General features: G+C 36.5%; 1 protein-coding gene across 1 annotated transcript in view; it reads left to right on the top strand.

The window, feature by feature from the left end:
• Positions 1-276: 276 nt before the first annotated feature.
• The window catches only part of ift172 (intraflagellar transport 172), a 37,471-nt gene continuing 14,603 nt past the window's right edge, over positions 277-23,144 (top strand). The window contains exons 1-31 of the mRNA XM_044106411.1: positions 277-475; positions 797-940; positions 1,465-1,577; positions 1,893-1,932; positions 2,295-2,360; positions 2,614-2,693; positions 3,488-3,575; positions 3,966-4,180; positions 5,185-5,308; positions 5,408-5,503; positions 5,617-5,778; positions 6,454-6,507; positions 6,625-6,728; positions 7,039-7,124; positions 7,683-7,795; positions 9,346-9,513; positions 10,242-10,378; positions 12,207-12,314; positions 13,066-13,150; positions 13,856-13,948; positions 14,153-14,230; positions 15,200-15,448; positions 16,024-16,102; positions 16,181-16,301; positions 17,253-17,397; positions 19,247-19,336; positions 19,463-19,560; positions 19,666-19,801; positions 21,310-21,426; positions 22,500-22,642; positions 22,759-22,852. Of these exons, the coding sequence (XP_043962346.1) occupies positions 437-475; positions 797-940; positions 1,465-1,577; positions 1,893-1,932; positions 2,295-2,360; positions 2,614-2,693; positions 3,488-3,575; positions 3,966-4,180; positions 5,185-5,308; positions 5,408-5,503; positions 5,617-5,778; positions 6,454-6,507; positions 6,625-6,728; positions 7,039-7,124; positions 7,683-7,795; positions 9,346-9,513; positions 10,242-10,378; positions 12,207-12,314; positions 13,066-13,150; positions 13,856-13,948; positions 14,153-14,230; positions 15,200-15,448; positions 16,024-16,102; positions 16,181-16,301; positions 17,253-17,397; positions 19,247-19,336; positions 19,463-19,560; positions 19,666-19,801; positions 21,310-21,426; positions 22,500-22,642; positions 22,759-22,852 (3,465 nt within the window). The 5' untranslated portion in view covers positions 277-436. The remainder of the gene's footprint in view (positions 476-796; positions 941-1,464; positions 1,578-1,892; positions 1,933-2,294; positions 2,361-2,613; positions 2,694-3,487; positions 3,576-3,965; positions 4,181-5,184; positions 5,309-5,407; positions 5,504-5,616; positions 5,779-6,453; positions 6,508-6,624; positions 6,729-7,038; positions 7,125-7,682; positions 7,796-9,345; positions 9,514-10,241; positions 10,379-12,206; positions 12,315-13,065; positions 13,151-13,855; positions 13,949-14,152; positions 14,231-15,199; positions 15,449-16,023; positions 16,103-16,180; positions 16,302-17,252; positions 17,398-19,246; positions 19,337-19,462; positions 19,561-19,665; positions 19,802-21,309; positions 21,427-22,499; positions 22,643-22,758; positions 22,853-23,144) is intronic.

The raw sequence follows: 23,144 nt of genomic DNA on the forward strand, positions 1-23,144 counted from the left end.
TATTTAAGTATTATTAATAGCTAATAAGCTAGATCGAAGAAAAAAATTGACATTATCTTAACTGTTATTATGCGGCTTCGTAATTTATTTAGACTTCTGAGTAAATGGGAAGACTTCTTGACAACAAATTTAAAGAATTTAAAGCTTGCTTTGATCAGCTTTATTGTCGGTATCTTTTAACACTACTTGTTATAAATATCTTCGGAAATAAAAAACCTAGCTATCAATACGTTTTAAAATTTCCGCCTGCTTTAAACGCAACACGGTTCCTCTCCCAGAGCGGTAACCAAGGAGATCGCAGCTCTGTTTACTACTAAGATGTCGTCCTTGCTAGCTGCTGCTTCTATCCTGGAGAAGGACGGAGAAATGGTCGAGTTTTAAAGAATTATTTGAGCGCTGATAACATCTCTTTGGGCTTCCTGTAGTTATTTTCAGAATGCAGCTGAAGCATATTAAGACACTTTTAACCCCACAGGTAAGTTTTGAAGTCGGGCAGGTTAGCTACCGTTAGCAGATGCTCGAGATTAATGTGGCTAGCTTGCACGTTACATCGACAAAATATAATTTAAACCCCTTTATTCTCTCCGTGTGAGTGTATTTTCATAACATGAATAGATATTTGACTTTGCTCTGTTTTGATAAAAAATGTATTTATTTAGTAACTTGGAAACGATTAAAATTGTGGTTTGTTATACTCCGGTTTAGTTAGCATTTTTGTTAGCGCTTAAAAAGCAACTTAATTGTTCGGTAGTTGTGGGGGTCTTTTTTAAGTTATTATTTTATTTCTTTTGCATAGGATGGTGCTGCCAAAGTGACATGTATGGCTTGGGCACCGAACAACTGCAAGTTTGCTGTTTGCACTGTGGACAGAGTGGTGCTACTCTATGATGAGCATGGAGAAAGGAGAGACAAGTTCTCCACAAAGCCTCTGGACCCGAAGGTGATGCATAAAACACATTCAAAAACATAATTTTAGCAATCTGTTATCTTTTAATATATAAGTGCAAATTTAAACTATTTGGTTAAAGCTTCTTCTTTTTTTGAAGAATATGCACTTGAATGACCATCTTTAAAAAGTGGAAATTAGTTAATTTTATATTTCTACATATTACATCTGACATAAAATCAGCAAAGGTTTATACTAGAAATATTCCTCCTCCCTGTGCGGAAAAGATCCTATTTAATAAATCATTTATATACTCATGTAAAATTAGCATTTTTGACATTAAATATCTCAAAAAAATGGTAATTGTGTGGAGAGTAACTGCATTATATTGTAACATCTCCAACACAATCCTTTCTGTGACATTTAATCCCTGAGTATATCTCTGTTATACTCCCAGAGTATAACAGAGAAACTGAAACTAAAGAATATTTAAGGAGGGCCCAACTGTGTCTTCTGTTATTATTCAGTCTTTGTTAGAGTTTACCACATTAACATGTAGGTATTGTGTAATTTGGCAGTATGGAAAACAGAGCTATGTGGTCAATGATATGGTTTTCTCGCCTGACTCCATCAAAATTGCTATCGGCCAGTCAGACAACATCATCTACGTCTACAGAATTGGGGAAACATGGTAAGTTGCTTCCACTTGGTTTATGGTTGCTGATTAATTAAAACACAATGTTTTAACATGAAAACCCAATCAGTGTCTTACAAAATTCTAATATTTTGTAAGATTCTGAATTTGGCACTCAAGCATGGGTATAGAAAGCTGAGTGGAAGAACAAAGTGTGGTAGGAAAAGGTTAAATCCTGACCGTGTTAGAAATTTCTCAAATGATTCATAGTGAAACTGTGTATTTATTTGTATTTTTGGAAAAGTATTTAATTTTTGCATGAATAATGAATAATGTGTGGACCAGTTTTTCATAAGGTTTCATCTTTCATAGGGGGGACAAGAAAGCCATTTGCAACAAATTTGTTCAGACGGTGAGTGAAGAGAAGCTGAGCTTTTATAGGAAAACATTTCAAAATCTTCTTACAATGAAATTCATAAAGGACAGGGATGCACTGATATAAAAGTTTGAGCTGATATTGATATCCAGTATTAATATTGCTGCTACAGCAAATAACTGATGTTATTTATATTATATATATTTCCCTACCCTTTCGACAACATGAAAAAACTGGACCAATCTGTTAAAAAATTCTTAAAATTCAAAGTGGTTTTTTTTGCGTTAATTTTAGAGACATTTGTCCCAGTAATGGAGCAACTCCTCTGAAATTTTCAGTTTCTGCAACAAAGAGAAACTGAAACTAAAGAGTATTTAACTTTACCAACTCTGTTGCAGAGCGCTGTGACTCGCCTTCTTTGGCCTGCAGAAACTGTTATTGTTTATGGATTAGTTGATGGCAAGGTAAGCCACTGTCATTTTAACACCTTTTCAAAATCTATGGCATTCAATTTGTATACTTAAACTTGGATTAAAACAAATGTGCAAAAATGGCCCACAATCTTCTGTTGTTCAAGAAAGATGAATAAATTATTAGTTTATAGTTTATTTGCACAACTCATATTCTATAAATTTGATTTATATTCCACTGATTGCAAAGTTACCATTTTGCAAAAACCAAAGAAAGTAACGAAGTTGTGATTTCTTTTCTTCTCAGGTCCGTGTGGCCAACACCCAGACGAATAAATCCTCCACTGTCTACACCACCGAGTCCTGCGTCGTCTCTTTGACGGCTAAGTAAATGTCTAATCCCCACAGCGCCCCCTACTGTTATTAGCACCCTGGTAAAGATGTGCAAAAAGCCTTTAAGTTGATCTCACTTAAGAAATGTAGGAAAATTCAACCTTTAATTGGAGTGTCAGTGGGGTTTATTAATAATTCATCCCTTTGTATTTCACTGAATGATGATGAGGTGGAAAATATTTAAACATTACTGTTTGGAAATTAAAAATTCATGTCAGCCATCTTTTCTTTAAGCCTTTTGCGCAGCTTAACCAGAGTTTTTAGTGTTTTAATTTTAGGGATAAAACTAACTTAGCAACTGATTAATTGTTAAACAGACTAAAAGAAAGGCAGTTCGCTGAATGAACAGCAGTAATTAAGCCAAAACTGTACAAAAATTATAGATATTTTTTATTTTGGATAGAAGTATTTTTTAGCTGCAGATGCATTATTTGCTACAAATGATCAAGTGTTCACTAAAGGAATTTTATGCTATTAAATAGTTTATTTTCCCATTTTAAACAATGAGTTGAGTTATTTATTTACGTTTTGTGTATTTCTAGTATTGTATTAAAACAGCTTAAGTTTCTAAATGAAACATTTGTAGAATGTGCCATTTTTCATCATCAGAAAAATTGATTACTAAAACAACTGTTAGTAACAGCCCTAATTAAGTTGGAACTGACACCTTGAATGTTCTGAAATAATAAAAAATATTCTAGTCCTAATGTATTACACAAACCATCCAGCTGTTTTACATCTTTGTCCCTGGATGAAAAAGTTAAAGTAAAAATCTTTTTTCGTGTAAGTGTTTCTGGTAAGGGGATCCTCTCGGGTCATGCCGATGGGACAGTCGTTCGCTACTTCTTCGATGATCAAGGCTCCGGGGAGTCTCAGGTGATTTCAGATTAAATCTGCATATTCATCTGTTACTGGACTTTCTTACAACGGTGTATCAGGGCCTTAGATAGAAAACAAAAAGGAGTACAAGTTGAAGATTTACTAGAAAAAAAATGTAACTTTTGATTCAAAAAGAGTTTTGAAGCTCAAAAATTTTTCTTTCTCAAATTTCCGAGGTTAATCTAAAAATGTGGGTGTTTTTTCTAGCAAATTTTTGACTACATAAATTTCCACGGTTCTTTTTTTCTTGAAAATTTCTGAGTTTTTTGGCAAAATTTTAGTCATCTTTTCTTTTTTTTTTATCTACAATGGCCCTAATTCACCGTGGTACTTTCTTGACTCCCTCAGAGGTTTTCATGTTTCTGTGTCCGTCTTGTTGTGCCTAAGGGTAAATTGCTGACCCACCCGTGTCCTCCGTACGCGCTAGCTTGGGGCTCCTACAGCATCATGGCGGCCGGCTGCGATAAGAAGGTGGTGGCGTACAGCAGGGAGGGCCAGGTTCTGCAGAACTTCGACTACAGCCGAGACCGATCGGAGAGGGAGTTCACAGTGGCGGTCACCAGCCCCAGCGGCCAGTCCGTGGTGTTCGGCAGCTTCGACAGGTCGGTTTGAATCTGCTTCTGTTGTGTTGCTATGGAAACGTTGAATTAAAGAGGGGTTTTTTCTCCAGTGCACTTCTTCTGTATCTGTAGTTCAGAATGATGTCTACTTATTTAGACTTTCTGTTCTACAAGAGTTTATTAGGGTCATTGTAGACAGGAAATCAAAATTTACACACACAAAAAAAAAAACAGAAATTTTGAGAATGATATTAGAAATTTTCTAGAAAAAATTTGTCAACTTTCAAAAGTTGATATTTTGAAAGAAAAAACTAAGAAACTTTATAGAAAATATGAAAATTTCTGAGGTCCAAAAGTGCAAAATTTGCAAGAAAAAATTTTGAGATTAATCTCATACATTTTCAAAAAATTTCCAAAAGCCAAGATTTTTCAACTTTACAAGTTCACAAAATTTAAAAATCTTTTGTAGAAAATATGTGAAATTAATCTAAAATTGTTAGTTTTCTTCTTGCAAACTTTCAACTTTTGGTGCTCAGAGATTTCAGCGTGTTTTCTAGACAATTTCTGAGGTTTTATTGGAACAGTTTATTGTGCAGTTAAATTTGTTTTTGTGGCAGGCCAACTCATTCATGGTTAACAATAAACACCAGATTGTTGCCCTACATTGTCTTTGTTGCTATATTGATCAACTTTTCAAACCCTTTAAAGACTTTTTTTCCTTGATTCTTTTAAATAAGCTAAGAATCTGTATTGGCAAAAATTTGATTTTTAAATATTGATGATTGGGCAGAAAATTACAATGGTAATTGTAATAGAGTTTTTTTCACCAGTACAGTACATGCATTGATTAATGGCATTTCTAAATGTGAAATGTTTTACTTTTTAATATATTTTATGTAACTAATTATCACTTTTATGCAACATTAATTTTATATTGTAAATAGTGAAAGGTTTTGTTTTAAAGTGTTTTTTTTATTTAAGTTTTTATAGCTCTTTTAGTGTTAACTCCAAAGTCTCAGAGGTTTTTCTTGGTGATGATCTTGCAGGCTGCGGGTGTTTAACTGGGCTCCCATGAGAAGCATGTGGGATGAAGCCAAACCCAAAGAGATCTCCAACCTCTACACCATCACCAGCTTGGCCTGGAAGAGAGACGGATCGCGTCTTTGTGCTGTGAGTCTGCTGTGTGCCGCTGTAGTTAGATAACTAAAGCAGGAGTTAGATCTTCCCTGAAACATTCTGTGTGTTTCTTTGGTGGTTGTGTTTCTGTAGGGAACATTGTGTGGCGGAGTGGAGCTGTTTGACTGCTGCTTGAGAAGAGCCATCTATAAGAACAAGTTTGAGATGACCTACGTTGGGCTGAGCCAGGTAGAAACCCGACGACCAGCACACACCTTTCTGTTGCTATGGCGATGTAGCATCCAACTGCATTTCCCATCATCATCTCTGTCTCTGTCTCATGTCTCTCTCGTTCCTCCCAGGTGATCATTAGGAACCTGTCCACTGGGACCCGGGTGGTGCTGAAGTCCTACTATGGCTATGAGATAGAAGAAGTGAAGATCATGGGCAAAGATCGCTACCTGGTGGCTCACACCTCCGACACACTGCTGCTCGGCGACCTGCTGACCAACAAACTAAGCGAGGTGCTGAACCCGTCTGTTGTCTTTTAAATAGTTTATTATTCTGTTGTCGTTTTGAGGTTTTTTATTTTTTTAAAAGAAAGTGTTATTGGTATTTAAGAAAAATTATAAAAAGAAATGGGCAAGAGTGTTGATGAAGAAATAAAAGAAGGAGAATTAATGTACAAATTAAATAAAAAATTAAATGGTCAGACAAACATATTGAAATAAATAATATTTTAAAGAAATGGGAAGTTAAAAAAATAAACAAGAAGTACCTTTTGGTTAAATAAATGAACAAAATATATAGTGAAATAAAAATTAATAAACAAGTGGGCACTTTTTAATAAAAAAAAAGTAATATTTCTAATAAAAAAATAAAGTAAAAATAAAAAGAAATGGACACTTAATATTTTAATATATAAACTTATTTGCAATAAATAAAATCTTATTTTCTAAATAAATAAAATATAGCAAAGTAAAATAAAATAAGAAAAGTGACAGATTTACTAAGACATATTTTAAAAATAAGAATAGAACACTTAAAGCACACTTTTAATTACAAAATAAATGAATTTATAAAACTTTTTAATAAAATACGGAAAAAATTAATTTGTCAAAATTTAAACTTAATTAAAAAAACCCATAATGGGCAGTTTTGTTTCAGATTAATAAATTTCCTTCTATTTCCTTCTTCAGGTTCCTTGGCCGGGTTCTGGAGGAAATGAAAAGTTCTTTTTTGAAAATGAAAATGTAAGTGTACCAAAATATTTTTGTTTATTCAAAAACTATGGTGATATAAGCTGAAAAAAAACAGCAGCTAAATTTATAAAACTGTGCTGTTGTTTGAATTAAAATCTGTGCTTCCAGGTGTGCATGATTTTTAATGCCGGGGAGCTGAGCCTGGTGGAGTACACGAACAATGAGGTTCTGGGATCAGTCAGAACCGAGTTCATGAACCCACACCTCATCAGGTAGGAAGGAAACGCATCTGAGCGCTAAAACACACATCAGCACAGTTAACAGACCAGTCAGATCTGAAGATTAAAATCCATACTGTAATTTTAAACATTGAAAACAAGCAATTATCTGCAAAATTTTAATATTTGGAGTATTAAGATAAAAAATGAATTAGGTTGTAGCAGTTTTTTGGTGCCTTAGACACAGCTGTCCACTAGATGGCGATATTGATCCTTGCAGAAACCCAAACAATCAGCATCTAGATTTCATTGTTGCATGTAAAACATTTAGTCACTTATAACTGATGAGTATTTTTTTCTCCAGTGCGCGTCTCAATGAGAGGAAGCAGAGAGGAGTGGAAGACAACAAGAAACTTGCTTACCTGATCGACTTAAAGACCATTGCTATTGGTAAGAAACAGGAGGTGTGTTAAAAAGAACAAGGTCGTTTGGATAATTTCAATGCAATAGAAAGAAAATCAACATGTCCATTAAGATCAGGACTGTTTTTGATGTTCATTCACAATGTTTAATGTGTCAAATTAAAAAAAGTACAGAAAATTTCGTGAAGATTTTTTTGTGTTTCAATATGATTATCAGCAATGTGCAGCTTTTTAAAGGTGATAATATCTGGCTTTTTATCCCCAAAAATCATTTATGTCAAAGCAGAACTAGATCATAGAGTTATTTTTTACTAAAACTCTCCCAAAATAAGAATGTTATAGTGTTTAGAAACTTCATTTATTCTGTTTTTCATCCAAGACAAGCAGAGTTAGTGAACAATGCAACATTTTAATTAAAGAAACCTGAATGCTAACAGAGCAACAAGCTAATGGAGCAGTTAGTGTTTGTTTTCCCCGCTGGGTAACTGGCTGATTTTTAATCCTGAACCCAGGTTCAAGCCTTGTGCTGGCAGTCCGGCTGCCCCTCAGTTAATCTGCTGGTTGTTTTTGTTTTTTCCGTCCTCAGTGGACTTGGCTGCAGGCTGCAACCTGGGAACCATCAGCCACGACTCCAAGATTGACTGGCTGGAGCTCAATGAAACCGGACGCAAACTGCTGTTCAGGGACAAGAAGCTGCGGGTGAGAATGAAACCTCAGCGCCCCGAGAGGCTGAAAGACTGGAAACAATGAGATAAAGAGCTGCAGGCAGTAAATTAGAGAGGCCAAATGACAGACGGATATAGCAGGGAAAAAACATTCATCCTTAGTTGGGGCTTGTCTGCTGTCAGAGCTGCATCCATCACCCACAATATGCCTGGAGGCTCTGCATGGGAGCAGCTTGGTCACCCGGGAATTAGGATGGACAGTTGGGATAAACTAACCATTATGTATGGATCACTGAAGAGGCTCACTTTCCACTTTTCTTCATTCCAAGCTTTAGATTCAGTTTGTTTTTCACATAGCAGAATAAGAGTGGATTATTTTAATTCTTAAGAGTCCAAAATAGTGACTGCAAATCTGCTTAGCTAATAGCCATTTCTTAAAAACTAGCTCATGTCATAATTTTGTTTGGAAAACTATTCTAATGACACAATAAATAAAAATACTACAAATCAATAGCAATATATATAGACATGTCATCAATATCGTTAAGTAATACGTCTGATAGAATATTACATTTCCAATATGTACAATGTTCACTGAACTTCAACCAGAATCGCACAGCATTCTGGGAGATGTAGGCGGAGAAAAGGCTTCAGCGGTCCAACCTCTCATGGCTCGCTAAGCAAAGTTGGTGGAATCAACTAACTCACTCACTTTGGTTGCCTAGCAACGACTTGCTAGGTTGTGTTTGCATGATTTTAGCAAAAGAATGTGCTAAAATCTGCATTGTTACATCTCTATTTTAAAAATATTGTTGGTTCTTTTTGCCAAATTATTAAATCTAATAATTTTATCTGATCTGACAAAACGTCTTGAAGGTGGAGCAGGGTGAGTGTGAAAGTGTGACAGTTTAATGTTTCCCTTTTAAGGGTTCATAAGTTTGATTTAAATCCATAAAAATTTCAATTAGGTGTTTTCAAGGTTTGTAAAGTGATTGATTTTTGTATTTTTTTTATGTTCAAACTGTGTACAGTTCTGTAATCTAAACCTACATTAAAAGCCTAAATTTATGGATACTTTCATACATTTAATAAAAAGACAGACTGTTTTTTTCACTCTTACTGTCTGAAGTTGAATCAGACTGAACTTTCCTTGTTTATGTCTGTTAGAATTACCATAATTATTTGCTAAATGCCAGAAAACATTTTTTAGAGATTTGATTTTGTAACTTCCTTTTTGCTTTGTGATTAAGCATTTAATTTATGCAATCTTTTATCTAAAGACAATCTGTTTGTATTGTTTCTGGGTAACTAATATTTATTATTCCTTATGCCTCAGTGCGTTATTGATCGTCTCATATTTTGAATGTTAAAGTTATTGAAATTGCAAGATTTTCTTTTTTTAAATTAATGTTTGGTTCTCTGACCACTCAATATACAATTTTCCATAAGTTTAAAAATTACCTTTTAAATGCTTGAACTTTACAGTGGGAAAGTGTACAAACCCTGCTTTTTTCAATGCAGCGGATTGTTTTTAAGCTTGTTGAGGATGAATCTTGTGCTTTTGGTCTTCTCGCTCCTCCTCAGCTCAACCTGTACGACATCGAGTCCCGGATGAAAACCACGCTGCTCAGTTTCTGCTCGTACGTCCAGTGGGTTCCCGGCAGCGACGTGGTGGTCGCCCAGAACCGGGGCAACATCTGCATATGGTACAGCATCGACAGCCCAGAAAGCATCACCATGTTCCCCATCAGGGTGGGTGCACACGCCTTCCTGGCTGATCTTTTGAGATGCTAGTTCACGTTTTTCTTCATGATTCCATCAGTTTTTGGGAAGTACAAAAGTTCAGCCCACAAATAATTTTGTTAAATCTGACTCAGCCAAAACAGGAAAAGCTGAATCGTATTTGTTTACATGATTTAAAGCTATTCTACGTGTTTTTTTAATTAAGAAAAGCCCAAATATTTCTACATCACTCTTTATGTTTTGCAGTAATTCTTTAACGTGAATTAGATTTACGTTAGTTAGTTTTTTTGTAAGTTCTTATGAAGTGATGTTAGACTATCGCACTCCTGCGGTTTTTCTTACAGTTTCATATGTTTTATATTAAAAGAAAAGTTTTTTGTTTGAATTTGTTATTTATATAAATTATTCTCAGTCTGGTGCTTGAGACCGAAGCACCAGACTGAAGACTTTTAGCATCCAGTTTTTGGTAAAAAGAGAAAAAACAATAAATCATGCAAATGGAAATCATGCAAATGGAAATCATGCGATTAACTGATTTATTGTTTATTGCGACCGGCCTTCGTATCAGTATGGAATGGATGATATCCGATATGAATGCATATTATCGATCCGCCAAATATCCAGAATGAACATGTTTGTATTTAAAATGTCTTCAGTTGAGAGCAAAGTGGAACTGAAATCAAACTTCTTGCTTGTGTCACAATAAAGTTGAATAAAGTTGATCTTTTTTTTTCCAGGGAGACATCATGGATCTGGAACGAGCCGATGGAAAGACAGACGTCATAGCGATGGAGGGCGTCAACATGGTGGCGTACACTTTGGACGAAGGCCTTATTGAGTTCGGTACCGCCATCGACGACGGAGATTACGACAGGTAGGTCCAGTCCTCGCTTCCTGGAAGAATAAAAGAAGAAGATGGCTCTAATGATGAGTGTGGCGCCGCGTAAACATCCATCCGTCCCTCGGTGTGAATCACTGCGGCGCAGCAGGGCGAACAGAAGAACCCAGATGTCCTTTTATCCCTCAGCTTCCTCCTGCTCCTCTTGTTTTTCTGCAGCCCTCTCAGGCCAGCTGGGAGACGTAATGTGTCTCCTCAGCATGTCGTGACTTGGACACCTCCAAGAGGAGCCTCTTGTGAAGGCTTCTCATCGAACGGAGGAAATAATTAACTGACCTCTTACTTCAAAGAAGGAGCAGCTGAATTTTTTACAACTCTCTTGGGTTTTATTAGAAATCACCTTTTATGCTTCCTTGAACAGGTTAGAATAAGTCTACAGATTATACAAAACATGTTCATTACATTATTTTGCAGATTTTACTCTGCTCAGTTTTGCCTATTTTTAGCAGTTTTTGGGCCTCTTGTCACTTTAAATCCAAATAAGCTGCTGCCAACTCACACATGAAAATGGCTGCAAACAGATGTGCAATTATGCAACCATACATATTTGAAAAGCATTAGTAGAGCCTCCTGGACAACCAAAAAGAATTCAGCAAGTGGTTTCTGGATGGTAAGTCATCAACAAAACACTTAATTTTCAGCAGCCATTGTACAACAGTAAAACCAGCCGACCAAACATGCTGGAACTCAGCTTGGGTTGCTAGGTAACGGGTTCTGCTCAACTGGGGTAACTAGGAGGGGTAGTTCCTGCTGATTTGTCATATTACAATCAGGAGATTTTTGAAACTCCTTTTCCAGACACCAAAAAACTCTGAGTTATTGCCTAAAAACATTGGTTGTATTTTTAAATCACTTGTGCTGTTTTTGGAAGCAGTTAAGAACCAAATGGAAGTACAGAAGCATGCAAACGTGAATTTTGCATAAAAGGTCCCCTTTAAAAATTACTCTTATTAGCTTTACCTCAATCCCTTACCATCTGACAGTCACAGTTCCTTACAGAAATGTTCTTATGTCTTGCACTTTTTTAGAAAGTGGCTTTAATTTCAATCCTCACTTCTGTGAGGTTTACAGCTGAGTATCAGGGCCAAGCTACAATCATTTTTGTTTAATTAGAAGAATATAGTCACAATATCAACAGAATAAAGAGGCAATTTTACCAGAAGGTCTTAAAATTACAAGAAAAAATTTGTTTTAATGAGAAAAACGCTTGGATAATTAACGATCTTATGAAGTTTACTACTTCATTCTCTTAATATTTTATTCTCATTTATTTCAATTTATTACATATTACTATTACAGTATCCTTGTAACATTATGACTTTATTTTTTCTAAAAAATGTAAAAATCTTTGCCTCACCCTTTTTATTTCATCGTAGAGTTCACCTGAATTAAAAGTTCACAGAAATAGAAGCTGTAAATCACAAATGTCAAACAAGATGGCGGCCTGACATCAGTCTGAACTCTGAACTAAAAGGAGCTCATTGGTGAAAAATATCCAGATTTTCCCAAAATTAAACTTTCAAAAACCAAACATTGATAAAACTGATTTATCGCCAGCCTATTGATCAATCTGATTAATTGTTTTAGTCCTAATTCTATTCCTACAGATGAATTATTTTAGCTTCACAGTTGTTTACACCAGGATTTGTTTATAAATTGCAGTAAAAGAAGTAACTAGAGCTGAAAAAACATCTACAGCAGCTGCACTGTGTTTGATGCTTGGATGAAAGACCCGACAGAAGACCCGGTGCGTTCTTAATTGACTGTTTGTCGAGTTTCAGGTTGTATGTCTGTTTGTTCCCAGAGCAACAGCGTTTCTGGAGACGCTGGAGATGTTGCCAGAGACTGAGGCCATGTGGAAGACACTCAGCAAGTTGACTTTAGAGGCACGCCAGCTGCACATAGCAGAAAGGTCAGCAGGTCAACAGAAATACACAAACCTGCGTTTTTAAACACTTTATTTTTCTTTAAAAACTTCTGGAGAAAATATTCTGGGAGAACTGGATTCTCCCCACATAACAAAGAAATATTTTGTTTATAAGAATGCATAATTAGATTCCCCGAAATGTCCGGGTATACAAAATTAAACACAAGCACACAGCAGATGGTGCGTTCAAGCCTCCAAATTCATTTATCATCAGACAGTTTTTAATTCTCCGTCATCCTCCCCTTCTCGCGCTCTCCATCTTTATTTCTCTCTGTTGTAAAAAAAACCTCCTCAAATCTGAATTCTCTGTCATTAATAATGCATATGCTGTTCGTTATGGTTTGGCTCCATTTGCATAAATCCCAAAATCTGAGAAAAGAATTTTTTTTTTTACTCTGGAGTGGATGCCCTTAATGAGGGAAACTGATGTTAATGAGGAAGAGTCAGTAAGAAGGAGTTTGTTTTTTTTAAACTTCTCTTTATGACTTCTTCATTAATCTGATGCAACTGTTCAGACAGAGTTGGTAATAAAGTAGCCGAATGCTATAAGGGGTTTCTATTTCTCAGACTTGCAGTGCATGTGAAGGCTCATTAGACTGATTCTGTTATTTATCTCAGTTCATTAAATTTGCAGGTTTCCAGGCCTTCGATCAGCCTTTACTGTTGTTTCATCGCTCCTCTTATCTCTCTTGATCGTTCTCTTCTTCTCTGTTTTTTTTAAATTGTCGTTCTGCAGATGTTTTGCTGCTCTAGGTGACGTCTCAACTGTTCGGTTCCTCCACCAGACCAATCAAATCGCAGACAAAGTTTCACAGGAAACGGTTGGTTTTGAACAGCTTGACTGCCCTCAAGTTAATGATTTCAGCTAAGCGTTTTAGCTAATTTTGATATAAATGCTAATCTTAGCATACTGAATGGAGTAAATTAATGTTAGTCAACCTGCTAGTGATAGCCCACAAGCTAAAATATAACAAGGTGCCAAGAGGGAAGTTGTAGAAAAATTGTAAAAAGTATCATCATCTCTACAAACGGAAAGTCAAATAGCGTTTCTAGCTAAAACTATGACACAGCAAATCCTCAAAAGCTAAGGTATTTTTGGCTATCCTTAGCATTTTATCTAAATTTGGCTTGTACTTTTTGTTACTACTAAGTAGTACGTCAATAATCAAATGACAGCATTTTAGCTAAATGTAGTTTATACGCTGTTGTTTGCCTACTAAATGGAATAAGTCAACGACATGCTACTGACACCCTTGTAGCTGATCTTAGCATTTTCGCTAAATTTAAGTTTTTCAATTAAAATTAAAATACTTTATTGATCAGAAAGGGAAATTAAATGTTGTTGAAAGTCATATTAATTAAAGTTCTTCAAAGAGTTATTTTAGAACAAGCCTTTTTTGTCAAGTTATTTGCCAACTAAATGAATTAAGATAATCAACATGCTAGTGACATAATAGCAAATCTTAGCATTTTAGCTGAATTTTCCTTTCTGCATTGTTTTATTTGAATGTGTGTCGTCTAATTAGGGAGAAGATGGGAAGTCATTTTACCAGGTCCAAGCCCACATGGCCATGTTGGACAAGAACTTTAAACTGGCTGAGATGCATTACATGGAGCAGGTTGGTGTGACTGACTAAACAGAAATAATTTGAACCAGTCAGGTATATTAAACCCATCTGATCCATTCTGCCAAAAGTGAGATGGTTTTATTGGTCAGTTGTTGCTAATTTACTCACAAACCAAAAAGGCTTTTAATTCATCTGCCTGTGTTGCTTCCTAATGACCGTCATTTGATATGTTTGATGTTTTGTGTGTTTCTGCAGAATGCTATTGATGAGGCCATCGAGATGTACCAAGAGCTCCACATGTGGGATGAGTGCATTGCTGTGGCCGAAGCCAAGGTGAACTTACCTGACAGGAATACATGCAAACAATCCATATTTAAATGCATCAAGTGGAGGATTTTTTTAGATAACCGGGTTTGAGGTCTCACCAAAGCCAAATTAAACATATTTTTTGGAGGAAGTTCATTGCTAAAGGTTTTTTTAAATGTGATAAATTGATTTTACCAATTAATCTTTTTTTCTTTTGTTTTTCAAGATTTAGTTTTTGGCAAATCAGGAATTTGTTTTTACCAATGTACTTCTTGGGTTTCCATAGTTCAGACTGATGACAGCACTCTGAGGGCGGCCATCTTGAATTCAGGTCAACTCTGTAATATATGGTCAGGCTAAGATAAAAAAATTTTATTGTGAGAATAAAGTCGTAGTATTACAAGAACACAGTAATACCACAATAAAGTCAAAATAATACGAGAGTAAAGTAGTCACTTTATGAGAACTCCAACACGAGAGATTATTTTTCAAAAACTTATAATGAGGAATATTGAGCATCTTGTAAAGTTGTGCTTTGGTGTCGGTTTAACGGATAAAGAAATATTTTAATATATCAGCATCAAATTATCAGCAGGAATGCAAACAACTGAGTGTATTTCAAGACGTTTTGGTAAAATTGTGTTTTTTTTTCCCTCGTAATGTTACGTAACATATCAGAAAAGCAATTATTAAAATAAAAACTAGTTTTTGAAAATATTTTCTATCATTCTTAATTTCTTTTTTTGAACAGACAGCAAGAGAAATGTCAATTTAAATCTGAAAATGCAGCTGGTGTTGAAAACTAAGATTTTATTTTTAACCCATATCGCCCAGCCCTACTTATCGCCATGGAAACCCAACATTGCAGGCTCCATTTAATCAGTCCTGGTTATACATGAAATCAATGTAGATGTTTGTGAATGTCCAAGCCCTTGATTCGCTTTACAAGTTTTCTTTAAAAGATAACACAGTTTTTCCTTCCTGGGTGAACAACAGAGCCACCCGGAGCTCAGCAGCCTGCGTGAGAACTACTACCAGTGGCTGACGGAGACGGGTCAGGACGAGCGCGCCGGCGAAGTGAAGGAGAGCCAAGGAGATTTCCAGGGCGCCATCAACCTCTACCTCAGGGCGGGACTTCCTGCCAAAGCCGCCCGCCTGACCATCAGCCGGCCAGAGATCTGCAACAGCACCGAGACCGTCACCCGCATTGCTGCCAGCCTCATCAAGGGAGAGTTTTACGAGAGAGTAGGTGGTGCTGATTTTTATTTATTTGTTTAGTGAAGTATTGTTCTCCCAACTGATGACAGGAGAGTGAAACTTTGAGCACAAGAGCTGCTTGTTCTGCTTGTTATTTTGAGCTCCACTCCATCTGGCTGCTATTTCTCTGCACATTTCCCTATGTCTGTGTGAAAACTCTTCTCAAAAATTCTTTCATCCGTGTTTGATTAGACATCTGAAACTGAAGAGAAGTACAAGATCTACCTGTTTTACTTGTTTTGCAAGTGCCTTTAAGGTAAATAAAACAGCTATTTGAGTCTAATAGCCTTACATCAAACTCTGGAGTCAAAACTCGGATCCTGGACTAACGTCCAGATACACCCAGGGCAGCCATGTTGGATTTTCAAGTAGAGGTTGATGAAGAATTTGAGACTTCTTTGGTTTATCATCTAATGTTTCTGACCTGTAATTATAATCTGCTGATTTCATCCCTGGAAACTAGGTGTTTGATATTTGTCTGCATTGAATGCTAAATATAAAAAACACAGGAAAAACTGTAGGATTTAACTTCCATAATCTTCATGTTCTTCTCTTCTGACCAGGCTGGAGATTTATATGAGAAGGTCAAGAACAACCAGAGAGCTTTGGAGTGCTACTGCAAAGGTGGAGCTTTCAGAAAAGGTATTTTCAAATATCTTCATATCTTTATTTATATGTTTGTAGTTTTTATTCCAAGTAATTTTCTCCCTCTTCCCAAAGCGGTGGAGCTGGCTCGTGTTGCTTTCCCTGCCGAGGTGGTGAATCTGGAGGAGGCCTGGGGAGACTACCTCGTCCAGCAGAAACAGATGGACGCCGCCATCAATCATTTCATTGAAGCAGGGTGGGTGGTGTAGAATGGACAGGTGGAGAGGAGAGAGGAGGAAAGATAAATAAACACTGCAGACGGAGCCAGAAATCCCTTTTTAAATCCTCACCAAGAATGCAATTATAAAGATAAGAGGAATTATTTTTAACCGTGCCCAAAGATCCAAATATAGGCAGTTAGTCATAGCCCAGATTTAGCAGAGAAAGTTTGAACGAATAAAAAAGTTTAGCTTTGACCAACGGGTAGCTAAACCCATCGGTATATTTTTGCGCTGATTAGCCGCTATAGCTAGTGACGCACACCTGCAGTTTCTGTTACTATGCAACAAAACCAAAGTATTCCAGTGTGGGATGTGCATAAATCTATCACAGAAATGTTCACAATGCCCCTTATTTCTTGTCTGATTTCTATAAAATATGTCTAAATAAATTAAAGCTGAGAAAATTTCTGATGTTTTGAAATGGTCATATTAACAGTTTTGTTTCTGCGAGTTTGGTGAGATTAAAGAGAGGACTGAGCAAATGTCTCTTTGATATCGGACAATAATTTAATTTAACATAACTGCCTCTTTTTGGAGCAATAGTTTGTTCAAATTGAACGAGCTACAGCAAAAAATATTTCATCCTGCTTGATTGTTATGAATATTAACTCAATCTGTTAAAAGTCTGATGTTTTGGTCTCAACTAGCTCTTTTTTTAAAGAGCAGTTTTGTTTACAGAAACTTCAGCATGGAATTTCTTTGTTGTTTTTGTTGTTTTGTTTATTTATTTTGGATATTTAAAATGTCTTCCAGCTCCAGTGTTAAATATTCATAGAATTTAAAGTTTATTGATCTTTGATAATGTGTTCTTGCATTATTTTGTGTATGTGTAATACCACGTGATATTCAATCCAGTAATTTAATATATCAATGGTTAAACCACTCAATTTTTTCAAAATAAGGTTTGTGTGTTGTCTGTTTCCCAGCTGCACCCTTAAAGCCATCGAGGCGGCGATCGCCGCTCGCCAGTGGAAGAAGGCCGTCCACATCCTGGAGTTACAGGAAGATCCATCAGCAGAGAAATATTACGTTAAGATAGCTCAGCACTACGCCTCAGTCCAGGACTACGAGGTGAGAGGAGAGAAATAAATGTTGGGGTAAGATGGAGGGAAAAGTTGTAAATTAGTTAAAGAGAACGATGAATAATTTAAAGCTCCCAAAATAATCAGACCTTTAAATTATTTAATCCATCGTGAGATGATTATACAACAATCTTCAAGGATTTTTAAAATCAAGAAATATTTTTTTTGATCCATATAGTCTAAATTATACTTGAATTTTAACCATTCCTTACATGTAGGCCTGTTACTGTACACAAAGCAAAAAAGATCAGAAAATGAGGCAAAAATGAATACTAAACATAAATAATGTTTAAATTCCTGTCTCTTTTTGTAAAAAAATTTTTTTTTTTTAATTCTTTGATCCTCTCAAATTATAAATTCTGTCTCTTTAAATAAATCTTATTTGGAAAGTATATGTTATGTGTTTTAAACATAATTTGCAGAATATAATCGTCCACCAAGTCATTAAATGTCATACATTTTAAACTGAAGAACAATGGATTTGTTGGATCTCTGCAGTTTTGTTGATGAATTTCTGTGGCGTCTATAAAGCGTTTAAGCAGTCGCCATTTTAACTGTTCTCCCGTCTCTCTGTTTGTGTAACGGCTTGCTTCAGAGAGCCTCAGCCTTAATGAAAAGTTTGCTGAATGTACCTTCAACACAATAAACTATGGAGTATAGCTGTTGCAAAGGGGGACGTAATGAGACAAAGGAAGTGGAAAGCATAAAGGAACAGGAAGCTGATGATGGTGTTGATGCGCTCTGCATGTTGCGCTGATTGTGATGAGTTCAGCTGAGCCAAACGGCCTCAGCTGCTGAAAATAGCAGCTGCATCGCTCTGCGGGAACATTCACACAAGGTAATTAAGATAACAAGCGCTCCGCGCCGCCGCTTTGGAAACGTCTGGAAAGAGAAGTTTACTGCAGGTTCGGTCAGATGGAGAGGAAACCTGAGAGTTTGCATGGAGAGAAAGAAAAGTTCCCGTCGTTTATCTGAAAGAGAAATTTGACTGAAGGAGCAGCGAAGTTTACACAACAGAAAGTGAAGCATCCATCCATCATCCAACTATCCAACCATCATCCAACTATCCATCCATCATCCAACTATCCATCCATCATCCAACTATCCAACCATCATCCAACTATCCAACCATCATCCAACTATCCATCCAACCATCCATCCATCCCACCATCTAATCATCCAACCATCTAATTATCCAACCATCTAATTATCCACACAACCTCCATCCAACCATCCATCCATCCACCCATCCATCCATCCATCCATCCATCATCCATCCATCCACCCAACCATCATCCAACTATCATCCAACTATCCAATCATCCATCCATCCAACTATCATCCAACCATCCAACCATCCATTCATCCAACCATCATCCAACCATCCAACATCCATCCATCGATCCATCATCCATCCATCCAACCATCATCCAACCATCCAACATCCATCCATCGATCCATCATCCATCCATCCAACCATCATCCAACCATCCATTATCCAACCATCCATCCAACCATCCATCCAACTATCCATCCATCCAACATCCAACCATCCATCCATCCATCCATCCAACTATCATCCAACCATCCATCCAACTATCCATCCATCCAACATCCATCCATCCATCCATCCATCCATCCAACTATCATCCAACCATCCATCCAACCATCCGTCCAACCATCCATCCATCCAAGGATCCATCCATTATCCAACCATCAATCCAACTATCCATCATCCATCCTTCCATTTATCCATTTTTTGTTTTCCATCATCTGTCATGGTTATTTTTCTCCAACCATCCATCTGATGGATGTGTTTTTCCTTTGTTGGCCTGAAGGTGGCGCAGCAGCTGTTTGTGAAGGGCGGCCACATTAAAGATGCAGTTGACATGTTCACCACAGCGGGGCGCTGGGAGGAAGCTCACAAGGTCAGTGACAAACCACTGAAGAAGCAAAGTTGGTTTTATTTATTAATTTCATCCAGAATGCCAGTTTTTTGAAGATTTTCTCCACTATGTGACGGATTTATTTGTGCTGCTGTAAAATGTGTGCAGCTGGCTGTGCAGTGCATGACAGAGGAGGAGGTTGGCGATCTGTACATCAGCAGAGCTCAGGAGCTGGAGGAGGACGGGAAGTTAAAGGAGGCTGAAAGGTAAATGAACTCAAGCTGCCACCTTTACTTTCACCTTTCATATGTATCAAAACTGCATGAAAAAGAAACAAATATGCTAAAACGTTGTTTTTTTTTACCTTGCAGGCTTTTATCCACCTTGGATCGACCTGACCTCATTGTCGCAATGTACAAGAAAAACCGGATGTTTGATGATGTCATTCGTGTAGTGGCCAAGCATCACCCCGACCTGCTGACGGAGACCCACCTCCACCTGGCCAAGGTGCAGCAGCTGATGGAAAAACTCCCCTCTGAAGGAATCAGTCGACCTCATTCTCTGAAAATACACGAAATCCCACCAAGTATTTTTGTCTAGTTTGTAGCACAAATATTTTAGTACATTTGAAGTAAGAAGACTAACGCGCAAGTAACTTTAGGAAGATTTGTTTTAAGACATTAATTCCTTAATATTTATGTAAAACTTCTAGTTATAAGTGAAATAATATTCCAGTGGAACTAGTACTCTTTTTCACACAATAAATAATAAATATAAATACTTTATATAACAACTAAAAGAAATGATCAATGAAAGGGAGCAGTTTTAGTGTAACACAAGTCGAAATTAAGACCAGTTAGTTATTTTCAGATTGTTTACACCAGGGGTGTCCAAAGTGTGGCGCAGGGGCTATTTGTGGCCCTCGGACTGATTTTGTGTGGCCCCCAACTGCAGTTCAACACTGATGCAAAGTTGTCCCGTCTAGCAGTTATTGATGCTGATGGAAGCGTTTTATTTGTAATGAGGGTAAAAATGTTGCCAAAATAATTTTCTTACGAAGCAAAATGTTAAATACCACACAAACTATTTGTCTTTTTACAACCAGACATTTATATGAAGTAAAAGAATTGTTATCTAGAGAGTTTTACTGACTTTACTGCTTCTATTGATTTATTAATAAATAGATTTAAATATTAGCAAATGTTTTGAAAGAAAGTGACTCAAATCTTATAACTAAATATAAATTTCAAACAAACCAAAAGAAACTGAAAACTAGATGACTTTCTTTTAATACAGCAGATGTCAGATTTCAGTTTTTTAGTTTATTTTTTATATTTTCTTGGCCTCTAAGTTGGGCCCTTGCTGCTCATGTAAATTGTTGAGTTTTTGTCGCTGACTACATTGTCTGTCTTGGTGACTGTAGTCGCTGAAAAGAGCGTTGGTGAATTTCACAGCAAATGAGCTGCAACTGTGGAATATTCCCTCATGAATTATCTAACACAGACTACTGAACCTTTAAATTAAGATCAACTCTCAAAGGCCTCAAATCCCAAATCTACAATACATGAAGAAAAACGCTTGTTAATCTTTTTTTATTTCAGCAACAAATTAGTTTTAGACTGATTTTTACACGTGTAATAATGCATCTAATTTAAATGGAACAAATAATCATAAAGGTTTTCCCAAATGGTTACACAGAAAATAATAATCTTTTCATAGTCATGTTAGCTACACAGCTACATACATGAATGATTACAATGGCAGTTTTTGTATCTAAATGTATCTAAATATGTTTAATACTTACTTTTTTATCTTGCTTTAAAGTGAAATTGTAAGAGCTTTGAATAATCGTAGCAGATTCAGATTTTTTTTTTTGTCTGTGTCCCAGATTTGAGCAGGGAACCAGGAGGCTAATGGTTCATGCTAAGCTTTAAGTTGTGAAGTTTTCTGTGTTTGATGTTTAACTCATGCTGGTATATTTAGTAAATATGCTTCTTTTTTATTTATTTGTGCAGGAGCTGGAAGCCGAGTCCCGGTTCTTAGAAGCAGAGTATCACTTAATGGAGGCGGAGGAGTGGAAGGCAGCAGTCCATATGTACCGAGTCCATGACATGTGGGAGGACGCATACAGGGTAAAAACATCACATTACATCTTCATTTTTCATTTTTATTCATATGAATACATTATTACATTTTTTTTTAACCTGTCCAGGTGTTCTGCAGCTGAATTTATGTTTACTTTCCAGAACTCATGAGTAACTTTTAGGAAACTTTGGTTTCATTTACATCGTTTTAATCAAACTCCAGTTCATTAGATAGAAAGTCCTCAACAATAATATCATTGTGAATTCTTTCTTTTTACCTGCACAACAATAAATAAATAACAAATATCTTAATGATCCTAACATTAGTATAATTTGTCTTAATGTTTACAACTATTTAACTTTTTCGACCAATTATTTTTTATTTTGTTGGTTTATAAAATGTTTGTAGTTCATTTCCAGTAACAAAATTTTTTATTTTATTTTAAATCCTGTTCTGTGTTTCGCCAAGTATAATGTATGGGTGTTTGTGGCCCACCTTACTAAGAAATAAATCAATCAGTCAATCAATCAAGTTTATTTGTACAGCACATTTCAGCAACAAGGCATTTCAAAGCACTTTATATAATAAAACACAAGAATAAAGCCATGAAAACAAAATAGACTCGATAATTGACAAACCAGTGACAAACATTACATTAGAATCATCGCTACATGACAAATATACTGGGTTATTATGGTTCAAAAGCAACTCTGAAATATAAATAAAAGCAAAACACAACAGGGCTAGCACTTAACACTTAACATTTTCCGTTTAAAAGAAAATTAACTTTCCATTTTTAATCTCAAATCAATAACAAAATGTGTCCAAATTCGGACCATTCTTCAGCCACACAAAATTATTCCAACAGCCACAAATGTCCCCTGAACTCACTTTGGACATAAATAAGAGAAAATATTCAAATAGATACGTGGAAAGATGAATATGTTCAAGAAAGGACTAAACTGTTCACTTTTAAAGTATTGGAAATACCATAATTATGTTGTCTCAAACTAACTTAAAACTTGCACGTTTGTCTCTCGTATCATCAGCTGCAAATTTCCCAATATATGTACGAGCTGTGCACTGATTTCTATATAAATATCCCTGTGATCTGCGTCAGGTGGCAAAGAGCCATGGAGGTGCTGGCGCCCAGAAACAGGTGGCCTTCCTGTGGGCCAAGACTCTGGGCGGAGAGGCCGCCGTCAAGCTGCTCAACAAGTTTGGCCTGCTGGACTACGCCATCGAGTCTGCTGCTAATAAGTTGTGAGCATCATCATTATTATCTGCTTGGCAACAGAGATTACTGTGGGATTTATTAGTTTACTGCTTAGATTCATGTCTACAAAGTGTTATTTACTGACTTTTCCTCTAATTTTCAGTGACTTTGACTTTGCCTTTGAATTGGCTCGCCTGTCTTACAAAGACAAGATTCCTGAGATCCACCTGAAGCATGCCATATACCTGGAGGACGAGGTAAATTAGCCACCTGTCTCATTTATCTAAGCCGCCAGCACAGAGGGAAAGATTTTGTTTACAAGCTTGATTCGATTATGAAGCGATGTTCAACGCTTTATAACGAGGCCCGGCTCATTAAAACCGGGATTTTTCTTTATTAGGCGAAGGAGGAAGTCAGTTCCCATCTGAATGAAGTTCCACCAGTCTGACATGCTTCCCTGATTATCATTGTTGTAAATTTGATCAGTCACTAATGCAGCAGACATTATTACCTGCGACTATCAGCTCATACTTTCTGCTAATCCTTAAT

Source organism: Gambusia affinis, linkage group LG22 (genome assembly GCF_019740435.1).
Source record: "Gambusia affinis linkage group LG22, SWU_Gaff_1.0, whole genome shotgun sequence".
NCBI classification, from domain to species: domain Eukaryota; kingdom Metazoa; phylum Chordata; class Actinopteri; order Cyprinodontiformes; family Poeciliidae; genus Gambusia; species Gambusia affinis.